Below are 14,480 nucleotides of genomic sequence, written 5' to 3'. Positions count from 1 at the left end.
TAAATGGGTCTCCTGGGGCTAAAATCAAAGTGTCGGCCAGGTTGATTCCTTCTGGAGGATGCAGGAAACAATCCATTTCCTTGCAATTTGTACCTCCTATAGGCTGCCATGCCTTGGCATGTGGTTTCCCTCTTCATCTTCAAAACCAGCAACAACAGCAGAGACCATCTCACATCTCATCATTCTAACCTCCATTTCTGCCTCCCTCTTCTATTTTTAAGAGCCCTTGCAATTACTTGGATAACCCAGAATAATCTCCTCATTTTAGGATCAGCTGATGAGCAAACTTCATTTTCCCTCCAACTTTGATTCCCCTATTGCCCTATAAGGTAACATTTTCATAGCTTCTGGGAAAGAGGATGTAAAAACATTTAGTTAAGGATCTTGAGATGAGATCATCCTGGAGTAGAGTCAACCCTAAATGCAATGACAGGTGTCCTTCTAAGAGATGGAAGAGGAGATGGTACACACACAAAGGAGAAGGCCACGTGGAGACAGAGGCAGAGACTGGAGTGATGCAGCCACAAGCTCAGGAATGCCTGGAGCCCCCAGGAGCTGGGAGAGGCAGGAAGGATCCTCCCCTAGAGCCTCCAGAGAGAGTGCAGCCCTGCCCACACCTTGATCTCAGACTTCTGGCCTCCAGAACTGGGAGAGCATAAATTTCTGTTGTTTTAAGACACTCAGTTAGTGGTGATTTGTGTGGCAGTCCAGATTGCACCCATGTTTGAAGGCTAATTAGGAATCATTACCAAACCACACAGTTTCTGTTTAAACTAAGTATTCTTTGCCTTTTTCTTCTTTGTAAGTTACTCAGGGCAACATTTAGAGGCTGAATTTTCTGATCCAGGCTTTCTAATGGCTTTGAGTTATTTGTTTCCTTCACTTTATTCATAAGATAGTTATATTTATATCTTTAAAGAGCATGTTCCAAAGTGTTATAATACTTCTTTAAAATACATTAGTGCTCCTTTGAATTTAGTCTGAGTTTTAGTGAATTTCTAAGCTTGTCCACTTACAAACACACACCTATATTTATAATCAAGTAAATCTCAGTATGTTTCGATCTCATGATTACACAGGGAATCAAAGATCACTGGGTTTAAGAACTAATTTCCTCTGCTGTATTTTAAGAATAACTTAAAACTTGTTCCATGAGTCACCCCGGGTCTGTTAACTAAGGCGGCTTCTTCTAATTCATGAAAGAGACATCTTACCCAAAGGGAAAGCACTTCACGTGGTGTCCTATAGAATTTTGAGTATTCATCATTTATAGGAAGTCTTTCTGAAATGAATAGTTTCATGCTGAAGGAGAGACCATTTGCCATTTTTATTTTGAAAAGTAAGGTGGGTGTTGGAATCTATCCACATGTAAGAAGAATGTCCTAGGACAGGGGTTTGCAACCCCAGGGGCCATGAACTGCTACCTGCCTGTTAGAAACCAGGTTGCAAAGCAGGAGGTGAGCAGCAGGGCAGTGAGTGAGGCTTCATCTGTATTTATAGCTGCTTCCCATCCTGAGCTCCACCTCCTGTCAGATCAGCAGCAGCATTAGATTCCTACTGGAGCAGAAACCCTATTGTGAACTGCACATACGAGGGATCTAGGCTGCAGGCTCCTTATGAGAATCTAATGCCTGATGATTTGTCACTGTCTCTCCCATCACCCCCAGATGGGACTGTCTAGCTGCAGCAGAGCAAGCACGGGGCTCCCATGGATTCTACATCGTGGTGAGTTGTAGAATTATTTCATTACATATTACAGTGGAATAATAATATACATAAAGGGCACAATAAATGTAATGTGCTTGAATCATCCCAAAACCACATATCCCACCCCCATCCTGCTACATGGAAAAACTGTCTTCCATGAAACTGGTCTCTGGTGCGAGAAAGATTAGGGACCGATGACCTAGGAGATTTCTAGACCATGCCACTTGAGGGCAACGTCTCCACCAGCCAGTAGTGCTCAGAACTAGTTTCAATGACATTCTATCCTACTTCGTCACAAGCTTCTAGGGCAGCTTCCATGTGGAATCCCCTAGAAGCCATTTGGTTTTTATTCCAAGAGGCCGCTTCTGAAAGAAGACAAGTCAGCAAAAATGTAAGCCAAAACAGTCTGGAGGAAGAAAAAGGGTTTTGACTCTTTAAATATAGAATTTTTAAAACTAGACTTTATTTTTAGAGCAGTCTAAGCTGCGAAATTGAGCAGAAGGCACATAAATTTTTATATATCCCTTTCCCACACACACACACACACCCTCTTCCATGATCAATAGCTCTCAGCAGAGTGAGACATTTGTTACAACAGATGAACTCACACGGAGACATCAAAGTCACCCAAAGTCCGTAGTTTTCATTAGGGTTCCCTCTTGATGTGAACTCCAGAATTATGAGTATTTATCATTTATAGAACATCTTTCTGAAATGAATAGTTTCATGTTGAAAATGTGCCATTTTTATTTTCAAAAGTGAGATGGGCCGAATGTGGTGGCTCATGCCTGTCATCCCAGCACTTTGGGAGGGCGAGATGGATGGATGACCTGAGGTCAGGAATTTGAGATCAGGCTGGCCAACATGGTGAAACCCCATCTCTACTAAAAATACAAAAATTAGCAAGGCGTGGTGGTGCACACCTGCAGTGCCAGCTACTCGGGAGTCTGAGGCAGGAGAATCGCTTGAACCCGGGAGGTGGAGGTTGCAGCGTGCCAGGATTCCATCATTGCACTCCAGCCTGGACAACAGAGTGAGACTTCATCCCCCTACAAAAAAGTGAGCTAGGTCTCGGTTTCTCCTGAATTGCCCATCTAGGATTGAGGTCTTTGAAGGGATTAATTAATGATTGCTGACATTTTCTTGCCTTTCCCTGTCGGCAATTCACTGGCCTGTGTGGTCTGGGTCAGGGAGGAAGCGGGTAACCTTCCATACCTTCCATGATCTCATCTTCTGCAGCTGGTTTTCTTTTTTCTTTTTCTTTCTTTCTTTTTTTTAAGACGGAGTTTTGCTCTGTTGCCCAGGTTGGAGGGAGTGCAGTGGCGCGGTCTTGGCTCACTGCAAGCTCCGCCTCCCGGGTTCACACCATTCTCCTGCCTCTCCCGAGTAGCTGGGACTACAGGCTCCCGCGACCACGGCCGGCTAAGTTTTTGTGTTTTTAGTAGAGATTGGGGTTCACTGTATTAGACAGGATGGTCTCGATCTCCTGACCTCAGGTGATCCGCCGGCCTTGGCCTCCCAAAGTGCTGGGATTACAGGCCTGAGCTACCTTGTCTGGCCTGCAGCTGGTTTTCTACCGACTGAAATTTTAGGGATCCAGAGAGGAGAAGGCTGTGTCTGTGAGTTCCACCGTTCTAGGTGCCGCTGGTCCGGGTAAGTCACAGTAGTAGATAAACAGCTTTCATTTTGCCCAGAAATCCCCATCAGCACATCTGCCCAAGCTGGGTCAGGGTAGTTCACTTCTCCACGATGTGTTTTCTCTGCAGGTTGATACGCACCATGCTAAGCAGAATTTTCTCCAGCCTAATCTGCAGAGATAACTCAACTGTGATCAGGAGAGCTAGAGGGTTTCTCTGACGTGTTCTTTGTATTTATTTACTTATTTTCCACGCTGCTGTTCTATTTTAAAGTATGCTGTTGAGAAAATCTGGAAGCATTTTAGTACATACAAGAGAACAGAGTATTCCTACCGACTGTGCTATGAGGATAAGAAGCAAAACAAAAATACCCCCTCATTTTCATTGAGGTGGCCAGTAGCCCGTATTTTCATTGAAGGTTTACCCTACACAGATGAGGGCAAGTTCCCATGGAAAATTCCTAAAAGTCTGTTTCTGCTGAAATAAAGATACAACCCCACTAGCTATTAGTCTGCCCCTGGGATTTCTGAGCTATGCAAGCCCATGAGTTTGAAGTAGAGATTTCCTGTGTCGATTTTTTTTTTCCCTCCAGTCATCCAAGGGTATTCACTAGGTCAGCCTTTCTCTTGATTATAGAGCTTGCGAAGCAGTAGGGTTTGCAGTCATGTGACTCAGAAAGTTACTTTTACAATCCCTGTTAAGAAAATTACATAGTGATCTACAGAGTCCTTTAGAATATTAGAGTTTCACATTGAAACCAGAAACTCCAGGAACTGCAGTTCATACATGAAACAGCCAGTGTACTTCCAGAGACCTTGCCTTCGGGTAAAAGATGGATGTGAAGATGAAAGACAGCAATAAAGTTGAAAAAAATGACTGTAGGTTCTCTGGATCCTATGTATAAATATTCACTGCAGACATGGTGCATGTAGTATGTTCACTTCTCTCTGTACAACATTGCATTCTGTCCTTATGACACCTCCAAGAAGTAAAATTACCCTTATTGTACCCTTGAGAAATCTGGTTTTAGGAAGGGAGAATAGTGTGTTCTAGGCCCTCTGGCCAAGAAATGGCAAGTAGTAGGAGGAGGTGGTTTGAGTTCTACTATCTGTCTGACTCGATCACCTATGGCTCCGCTGTTGGTCAAAGGCTTGCAAGAAAAGTGGATTTTAAAGATCTTATGACGGAGGCAGAGGGATGATGGCTCCCCAGTGGTAAGGGCCTCCTGGGTCTCCTGGGCTGCAAGTTTCCCTACCTCCACATTTCTAAAGGAAAGGGGGTCTCAATGGAGGATCAGGGTTGGGTGATGGGAAGTGAGCTAGCAAACCTGTCTGGATTTCCTTCTGAATGCATGAGTCTAGGGGGTTGAATTTAAAGGGCTGGCACTTCTCAATCATGTCTTTTCCACGCATCACTTTTTAAAACTGGGATGCCATCAGCCTGCTTCAGGAGCATCTCAGCAAACAGGATTTGTTACACAAGGAAATGGTACCATTAGGCTTGTAAAAAAAAAAAAAAAACCAAAAAAAAAAACTCTGTTTTTTTTTATATTCACTGATGTCTTTTGTAGATCAAAGACAAAACAGGCAAATGTTGATAATAAGGACATGTTGTCAAAATGCTGGTTCAGGGAGAGAAATGCTGCTAACCAGAGGAACAGTAAAAAGCAGTGGCTAGTAAGTCACTGGTTCATCTGCAACAAGCCACAATCCATCAGGTTCCATGGCATTTAGCGATTAGGAGGGCTCCAATCTTTTGTTAATCACTGAGCTCAGTATCATTCTTTTGCTTGAAGTACATTCTGTAGCTACAAGGACTGACCTGCCCTTCATTTGATCATCCTTCCTCACCCTCCACATGGTGGAATTATTAGCAAACAGATGAATTTAATTTAACTGACATGTACTGCAAACCTCCTGTATTTAAGGAACTCTCTTGGCACTTCAAGGGATTCAACAATTAATCAAACATGGTCCCTGCTCTAGGAACACATCACCAAGCAAGCAGGTAACATTAGCAGGACAAATGTCAAAATAAAAAAGACTAAATACAGCAAACTATGCATTTTACTTAACAAAAAGGATGGAATGACGAGATTCCATAATACTTTCTTTGTGGATATATTGTACAAGTTACATCCTGGGACTTTTCTACTCTAGGCATTTCTTGTTTATTAGTATGTGTGTAATTAAAAAATAATTTATTGAGGTTAAATTCACATCATAAAGTAAACCATGTTAAAGTAATAATGTAATGGCATTTCATACATCTCAGTGTTGTGCAGCCATCACCTGCACGTAGTTCTGGATTTTTGTTGCCCCAAGCTAAAATTCTGCACCCACCCAGAGGTTTCTTTCCACTGCTCACTCACCGTCATCCAATGCATGAAATTTTCAAAGCAGAATTGAATTAGTTGACCTGATATTTTATTTACTTCAGACTTGTAGGGAATTAAAACCATTATATTTGAGTTACCTATCTAATTTCCGTAAACCTCTGTCTTTCACCGCACTTCGATAAACCATTTTTGGGGTGCAGATTGTCCAGGTAGCACAAGTATTTAGAGGTATTAATATATATTATCTATTAAGTGAGCCAATAATATTCCCTCTGAATAAGCTAGTATAAATAGATTTCCCTACTGCAGGGAAATCCTGACTTTTTTTTTTTTTTTTTTTTTGAGGCAGGGTCTCGCTCTGTCACCCTGTCTGGAGTGCGCTGGTGCAATCTTGGCTCACTGTCTCAAGTGATTCTCACATTTCAACCCCCAGTATGTAACTGGAACTACAGGCATATGCCACTATGCCTGGCTAGTTTTTTTGTTTGTTTGTTTGTTTGTTTGGTGCGTGTGTGTGTGTAGAGATAGGGTTTTCCCATGTTGCCTAGGCTAGTCTCAAACTCCTGGACTTAAGCAGTCTTCCCACCTCAGCCTCTCAAAGTGCTGGGATTACAGGCATGAGCCACTGCACCTGGCCAAATCTAGACATTTCTTAATAGAATTCAACCTTAGTCATGTATTCTTTCATTCATTCATTCATCTATTCATTTATTCAATTGAACACTTGGTGTATGCCAAGCTCTGTGCTATACTCCAGGTGTCAAGAAGCTATGACAGCATAAAAAGAAGGTGAGCGATTGTCCACAATGCAGGAAAAAGCCCACATTAGCAATGGGCACAGAGGCAAGGTAATGCTGTACAATGGAGATTGAGGAGAAGTTTGTCAAAACAGTGGCATAAACCAACAACAACAACAAAAATCAGGGATGTGCTACCTGTTCTTGACAAGCCAGACATATCAGTAAAAGGTAGAGCCCAGTGACAGGCTGGGAAGCACAAGGCGTGTCACCGGCCACCCATAGAAAACTTCAGCCTTGGGTTTGAGGATGATAGCACCCCTCTAAATCTCAGTTATCAGCTGGAAGGGACAAATTAAGGCATTGATGGAGGAAGAAGTTGTCAAAATCTAAGACATACCCATGCAACTGTAGAGAGAGAGGGCAGAGAGAAGAGCACATTGGGCCCAGAGATTGTTAGGCATCAGGAACTAAACTTGGCAACCAGGTGACTATGAGGAAGGTGTGAAGGATAGGCAGAAGGCAAGGATGGCTTGAGTTTCTACTTTACTGACTAGATGGGTGGCAACATCATTAACAAGGATAAAGAGATGTTCAAGAGACAGCTGTTTTTTGTTTTGTTTTGTAATTTAATCAATGGGTTTGGGGCATGCCCAAGAAAAGGCCTAAGGGCATTATTTGACTAATCCCTGGAACTATGTCAACACATGCTGAAAACTAAAGCTAGAGAAGGAATGAATTCCCATTTATGAACCAGTGTTTCCTGACTATCAACTCTGTGGAAGCCACCCTAGGTGTTGGCGGCAGGTGGTGAGGAATTCCTAAACATTGTGTTTCTTAGGAGGAACTAAGACAGTCCATGCTCCATGCAGGGGAAGCAACTTATTTCTTAGGCTTATTCCTTCCTTCTTCCTGACAGCCCCTGAGAAAGTGCTGGATGTAGGGCAGGGCATCAAATCTAAACAGCAGGCACTTCTCAATTATACTTTTTCCATGCATTGTCTTTTAAAAACTGCATGCCTGCTGGGTGTGGTGGCTCATGCCTGTAATCCTAGTGTTACATGAGTCCGTATGAAGAGACCACCAAACAGGCTTTGTGTGAGCAATAAAGCTCTTTAATCACCTGGGTTCAGGTGGGCTGAATCTGAAAAAGGAGTCAGCACAGGGAGATAGGGGTGGGACAGTTTTGTAGGATTTGGGAAAGTAGTGGAAAATTACAGTTAAAGGGGGTTGTTCTCTTGCAGGCAGGGGCAGGGGTCACAAGGTACTCGATGGGGAGATAATGAGACTCATTTTCCAGAAGAAGGAATGCCACAAGGTTAACTGATCAGTCAGGGTGGGGCAGGAACAAATCACAATGGTGGAATGTCCTCAGTTAAGGCAGGAACTGGCTATTTTCACTTCTTGTTTTTGTTTTGTTTTGTTTTGTTTTTTTTTTTGAGTTGGAGTTTTGCTCTTGTTATCCAGGCTGGAGTGCAATGGCACCGGCTCACCATAACCTCTGCCTCCGGGGTTCTTTTGTGGTTTCTTAGTTGCTTCAGGCCATCTGGATTTATATGTGCAGGTCACAGGGGATATGATGGCTTAGCTTGTGCTCAGAGGCCTGACACCCAGCACTTTGGGAGGCTGAGGGGGGTAGATCCTTGAGGCTAAGAGTTCGAGTCCAGCCTGAACAACATAGTGAGACCCTGTTTGTACAAAAATAATAACAACAATAATAATAATACAAAAATTAGCCCAGCATGGTGGCAAATGCCTGTAGTCGTAGCTACATGGGGGACTGAGGTGGGAGAATCGCTTCTGCCTTGGAGGCGGAGGTTACAGTGAGCCAAGATTACACCACCGGCACTCCAGCCTAGGCAACAGAGGGAAGCTCCATCTTAAATAAATAAATAAATAAATAAATAAATAAATAAATAAATAAAAATAAAAGCCGCTTACCTGCTTCAGGGGCATCTCAGCAGACAGGATTGGTTGTACAAGTACATGATACCATTGGGCTTGTAAAAAATTTTTTTTCTTTTTATACTCACAGATGTCTTTTGTAGATCAAAGAACACAACAGGCAAACACTGTCCCTAAGGATATGTTATCAAAATGCTGGGTCAGGAAGAGGATTGCGACTAACCAGAGGAAGAGCCAAAAGCAGTCGCTGGTGCACCCTGCAAGAAGCTGGTGCCGTGGTGCCTTTCCGGGCCCTGCACACTGGTCTGAGCTCCATGTTTTTACCCCAGGTGGGCTCTGCTGACCGACGATCCTTTCCTGACCTCTCCCCACCATTCCAGGTCTGACTTATCCAGGAAGCCAGGCAGCCACCTCCTCCTCGTCCTCTGCCTCCTGGAATAGGGAACTACCCTCTGTACCCTCTACTTTTTGCCTTGTCTCCAGGTCACTGCCACCCCCACACCCTCCCCAGATAATACCATTAGACCATTAGACTCTCCCAACTTCCCAGCCCTCGCCCTTCCCCTCGAAGGCTCTCCACGCCGGAGGGCAGCCGTTCCATCTTTCCGGCAGGAAGACTGGCAGCGGGAGGGAGGCGTGCGCCCGGGAGTCCTGGAGAGGCGGGAGGGCGTGGCGGCGGCTCTCACGTTGCAGCCCTGCAGGCAGCTCCCGGTATGCTTGCGAGGCCAGTCCGCTCCTGCCTGCACAAGGGCTAGGAAGAGCTGCCAGAGAAAACGCCATCTGACCCGGAGAAGCGCAAACTCTGCTCCTTCTCTGTCCCCTGAAAGGAACGGAAACGTTGCCAGCGCTGCTTAGGCGTTCTCCAAGCGCGGACTCTGTTGCGGCTCCCACCGCGCTCCCTGCATCTCGCCCTTTCCTCCTGGGTCCCGGGACTTCTCTCTGACACAGAGCCCTCCTTCCCAGAGCCGCCTGCGGTTCTTGCAGCTGGAGTGGGTGAGGCATACGCACCCGGGCCCAGGCGCAATGAAGACGCGACAGGAAGGCTGAGCTCAGAGCGGCGCGGCCAGGGTCCCTTGGCTTGGGCCTGCGCCCCGTCTCCCCGGGGTGGGGCAGGGTGGGGGTGTGAAGAGGGGTGGACTTGGGGAAGCCTAGCAGCGCCTGAATAAAAGGGCGCCGGGGCGCTGTGCCGCGCTGAGCCGCGCTGAAAAGCCGAGCTGCCTCGCCCCCGGCCCGGAAAAGGGCATGGCCCCGGCAGACTCCTGGCCTTGACTTGAGCACCACGGCACGGTGGATGATCCGCGCTCTCCGCTCCCGTGTGCGGCGGCTTCCCAAGGATAGGTGAGGATCCAGGGTGGCCAGGGTGCCCGTGGGCTGCTGTGTCTGCTTGCAGGGGGTGACGGGATTTGAGAGACACCCAAGGGAAACACTGGGGGTAAAGGGCCTGCATGCAGGCAGATTGCACTGTTCCCCAGCACTGTTTGAAGTTGCTAAGAAATCAGGATACCTGAATTCCTGCAATTTTAAGTAGCTGAGGATCATTTAGGGAGGACAGCCGGATCTTGAAGGAGGATGCATGCAGGTCTAATTAAGCCCAGACAACCCATGCCTCCTTTCCTCCCGCTTCCCAACTCGCCCCTCATCCCTCTGTCTCTCTCTCTGGAGACCTACAATCCCGCCATCCGGCGTTTCTAGGAAGCTGCGGACGGAATTCCTGAATGAAGCCCACTGTGCTCTTGCAATCGGTGGGGGAAAGGACGCTTGAGGGGCCTCTTTTGAAGTTGCTCAGGCTGCGACTACTTCATGTCACCTATTCCTCCTCTCTTCCCCAGCTCCTTCCTTGCCTCTTTCCTCCTACTATTACCCAGGCTTTTCCTGGAAAGGGGACAACCCAACGCCTAGAGTGATCTGAGCCATGCAAAAAAAAAAAAAAAAAAAAAAAAAAAAGGGACAGTCATCACTGCAGAGAGAAGGGGTTTGATGTCCGAGTCCCGAGCGGCGACGACTCGCGGGGCCACCCCATCCGCCTTCCAGGAAAGCGCGTAGTTCACCCCTCAGCCAGCTCGACGCAACCCAACGTACTCTGGAAGCCGGCCAGGGGCGCAGGGCCGCCAGCGCGGCCACTCTAGGTTATCCGCCCAGGGCCAAGAAGAAAGCAGACTGCCTCAGCACCCCTGCTTCCCTGCAGGGTTCGCAGACCGTATCCGGCGGCCTAGCTGGCGCAGGGCCGCTTTCTCTGCGGCAGAGACTTGACCCCGCGTCCCGGGGATTAGGGTTGTCTGGGGGCGAGTTTCCCGGGTCCCCCGGGAGGTTGGTGCCGGGGTGGGAGGGTGGACAGGGAGCGGGGGCTGAGGAGTCCTCTGGAACGCCTGGGCCAAGTCCGCCCGCAGGCACAGGACGCTGGGGACCGGCGCCCTCGGCTGCCCTTGGGACCAACCCAGCACCAAGGTCGGGTGCGCTGGCAGGGGCGGGGACAACCTGGGCTCTGACGAGAGAGAAAAGTCCGAGGACTTGCAGAGCTGCGGGAGTCAGTTTGTTCCAGCCCTCAGAGGCGAAGCCGGACTTGCTTTTTTACAAAGCTACCAGTGCACCATCAGTCCTTGATGGGCAACTGAAGGGAGACGAGCCCCCGGGCTTAAGAGAATAACCTTTCCTAGGTCACTTACAGGCAGGGAAAGCTACAGGTCTGGATGCTCCTCTCTTATAGAAAGGGTTTTAGAATTTTTATTTACTCTTATTATTATTTTTGAGACCAAGTTTCGCTCTTGTTGCCCAGGCTGGAGTGCAATGGCGCGATCTCGGCTCACTGCAACCTCCATCTCCCGGGTTCAAGCGATTCTCCTGCCTCAGCTTCCGGAGTAGCTGGGATTACAGGCATGCACCACCACGACTGGCAAATTTTGTATTTTTAGTAAAGACGGAGCTTACACTTATTGGTCAGGCTGGTATCGAACTCCCGACCTCAGGTGATCCGCCCACCTCTGCCTCCCAAAATGCTGGGATGGCCGGCTTGAGCCACCGCGCCAGGCCTGGGTCTTGGAACTTTTAGTTAGCAGTTCGTGGTCGTTCAGAACCCGGGCGAATGGGCAGGCTGTCGTTTGTTGTGCATCCCTATTTACTTTCCATGTGTGCCACTGTTTTTAAGTGAACGCCATTCAAGAGATGACAAAAATGTTAGATGACATAGACATTGCCAGGGCACGAAGAAAATGATCACTTCTAAATGAAGTAGCTGATGCAATCTAGGTTTTCCATTTTTTTAGTGACTCCATTTTTTTTCTGTTTGCCTGAATATATTTCATAAGCAGTCCCTTCCTGTTTATTGAATGATCAGAGGCTCCCCCAGAATTCCTCCCCGATTAACAGCAACTCTATATCATCAAAAAAACTCTCTGGCTTTTCCAAGACAAAAAAATAAGGATAGTAAATACACCCAGAAATAACAGGATGAATCTTCTTCTAGTGAATACCTCTTTAAGCTCTTCAAGAAGCTAGAATTAAAGGTTTGAGAAATATCATTAAAGGAAAGAATCAAAATAAATAGTTTTCTTGGGAAGTAATTTTGTATTTTTTAGTACAGACGGGATTTCTCCGTGTTGGTCAGACTGGTCTTTACCTACCGACATCAGGTGATCCGCCCGCCTCGGCTTCCCGAAATGCTGGGATGACAGGCGTGAGCCACCGCGCCCAGCCTGGGTTTTAGAGTTTTTAATCAGCAGTTCGCCCTCCTTCAGAACCTGGGCGAATGGACAGGCGTGTGTTTGTTGTGTATATAAATATATAATGGCTCAGTTGTTGTTGGATGCAGAAACACAACATTTTATTATTTCTTTTATTATGGAAACATAAATACAAACCTCTCTTTTTCTTGTTCTCCCTCTGTCTGTCTCCCCCACCACCCCCCGCCAATTTCATACCCACAATTACAGAATGCAAGACAGATTTCCAAATCATAGTATCCAAGCCAAGAATCAAGACTATATTCTATAGTCATGATTAAAGTGAATGGTGAAAAGTTTAGAAAAAAACCATGTTTCATCTTTCTCAATTCCCACGGTTTAAGCGTCACTACAACACATCGTGTGAAGTCCTGGGAAGCTTGAAACCCTGATGCACAATTCAAATTTAAAAATTGCCCACAGTTCGTCGGTGCTACCTGTGAATAAGCGCATCTCTTCGTTGTTCTACCTCAGGTATCCGAGAATCAGGCACCCCGACAAGATGCCCAAGCGCGCGCACTGGGGGGCCCTCTCCGTGGTGCTGATCCTGCTTTGGGGCCATCCGCGAGTGGCGCTGGCCTGCCCGCATCCTTGTGCCTGCTACGTCCCCAGCGAGGTCCACTGCACGTTCCGATCCCTGGCTTCCGTGCCCGCTGGCATTGCTAAACACGTGGAAAGAATCAATTTGGGGTTTGTACCACTTTCTTCCCGAACCTTCCCACTGTCAGTGTGTGCGTCTTGATCTGGTTTTGCATGTGTGTATGTGCATTTACTTAACTTCATATGTGCATTTCCTCTGTGTAGCTCTGTCGAGAATTATGGAGCTGCAGATGGGCAGAATAGAGAGAAAAAGTTTTAGTTATGCTAAATGCAGCTTTTTCGATGATTATCTCAATATATCCATCAGCTGCCACTGCTGTAAGGTCTATTAACGAGCAGCATGAACAACTTTAGAGTCTGTTGAGAAATTGCCTTGATAGCATTTCTTTAATATATTGTAGAGGTGAATGCATGAGAAACACACTTAAACATACGAAGATGATTTAAATAGACTTCAGCAACGATTTAAGAATAATAAAAATAAGCAGAACATCTGTGCCATTTTATAAGTCATGTAGATGATAGAATTGTGACTTTAAGGCAGGAAAAGAATTCCTGCAGATTTTGGCTATTAAAAATGTCAACATCTTTTTTAAAACATATTTTGATGTAGTGTGCCAGGTAGAATTTTAATATATTGGTTTCATTTTATACGCACGAAGGTTGTGTGGACCTAAGTGTTAGGTGCTATGAACTACAGGTGCTCAACTGCAATTTTAATAGTCAACAATCATTTGGAGTACTTCAACAAAATGTATTAGCTACTTTCTGGCATCTATCCCCAGAACAACTGATTAAATTAGTGTCTGAGAAATATCCACCATGGAGATGTTTTAGTAAAAATAAAATGGCCAGATTTGAGCCAATGCAAAATAACTGTAAATGTACGTGGACATCTTATAGAACAAAGTTAAAAAAAAACTTTCCTCTATTGACAGTGGTAGAAAAAGAGAATGAAACACTGAGATAATAAGATGGAAATTTCTCTATTGACAGTGGTAGAGTCAGAGAATGAAACGTTGAGGGAGTAAGGAGGAAACTTCCCTATTGACAGTGGTAGAATTAGACAATGAAACATTGAGGGAATAAGATGATAATTTCCCTAACCCATGGCAACAGACCATTAAATAGCTTTCTCAATGAAATGCTGTTAGAGTTTATGAGTTGACCACCTGAACATCCAACCACAACGATGATAGCTCATTGGGGAAAACAGCTTGGCGTTGGCAGAGGAGGGAATAGTAACATGTAAGCCAGCTTCCCTTTTTACAGTCTTGTAATTTATCAGGACACATTTCTTGTATAATGAAGTAAGAAAAACAGAATAGGTGCTAAAGCCCATTTGTTTTATTTATTTATTTATTTAACTTTAAGTTCCACGGTACATGTGCAGAGTGTACAGGTTGTTACATAGGTATATGTGTGCCATGGTGGTTTTCTGCACCTATTGACCCAATCTCTAAGTTCCCTCCCCTCAACCCCCACCCCCCAGCAGGACCTGGTGTATGTTGTTCCCCTCCCTGTGCTCCTGTGTTCTCAATGTTCAACTCCCACTTACGAGTGAGAACATGCCGCATTTAGTTTTCTCTTCCCCTTGTTAATTCACCGAGGATGATGGCTTCCAGCTTCATCCAGGTCCCTGAAAATAACAAGATCTCATTCCTTTTTACAGCGGCATAGTATTCCATGGTTTATATGTACCACATTCTGTTTATCCAGTCTATCATTGATGAATATTTGGGTTGGTTCCTTGACTGCTAAAGCTCCTTTGAATCCTGAGAGATAGCGCATGTGATATTTGAAAGTGAAGCTTTAACTGTAACTTCTTTTTCTTCCACCC

General features: G+C 45.8%; 1 protein-coding gene across 1 annotated transcript in view; it reads left to right on the top strand.

The window, feature by feature from the left end:
* Positions 1–8,959: 8,959 nt before the first annotated feature.
* Positions 8,960–14,480, top strand: part of LOC129395498 (matrix-remodeling-associated protein 5-like) — a 35,534-nt gene continuing 30,013 nt past the window's right edge. Inside the window, 2 exon segments of the mRNA XM_055106937.2 lie at positions 8,960–9,662; positions 12,515–12,767. Of these exon segments, the coding sequence (XP_054962912.1) occupies positions 9,616–9,662; positions 12,515–12,767 (300 nt within the window). The 5' untranslated portion in view covers positions 8,960–9,615.

This window comes from Pan paniscus, chromosome Y, assembly GCF_029289425.2.
Source record: "Pan paniscus chromosome Y, NHGRI_mPanPan1-v2.0_pri, whole genome shotgun sequence".
NCBI lineage: Eukaryota > Metazoa > Chordata > Mammalia > Primates > Hominidae > Pan > Pan paniscus.
Note: the sequence above shows the minus strand (reverse complement) of the source record. Positions and strands in the feature narration are given on the sequence as shown.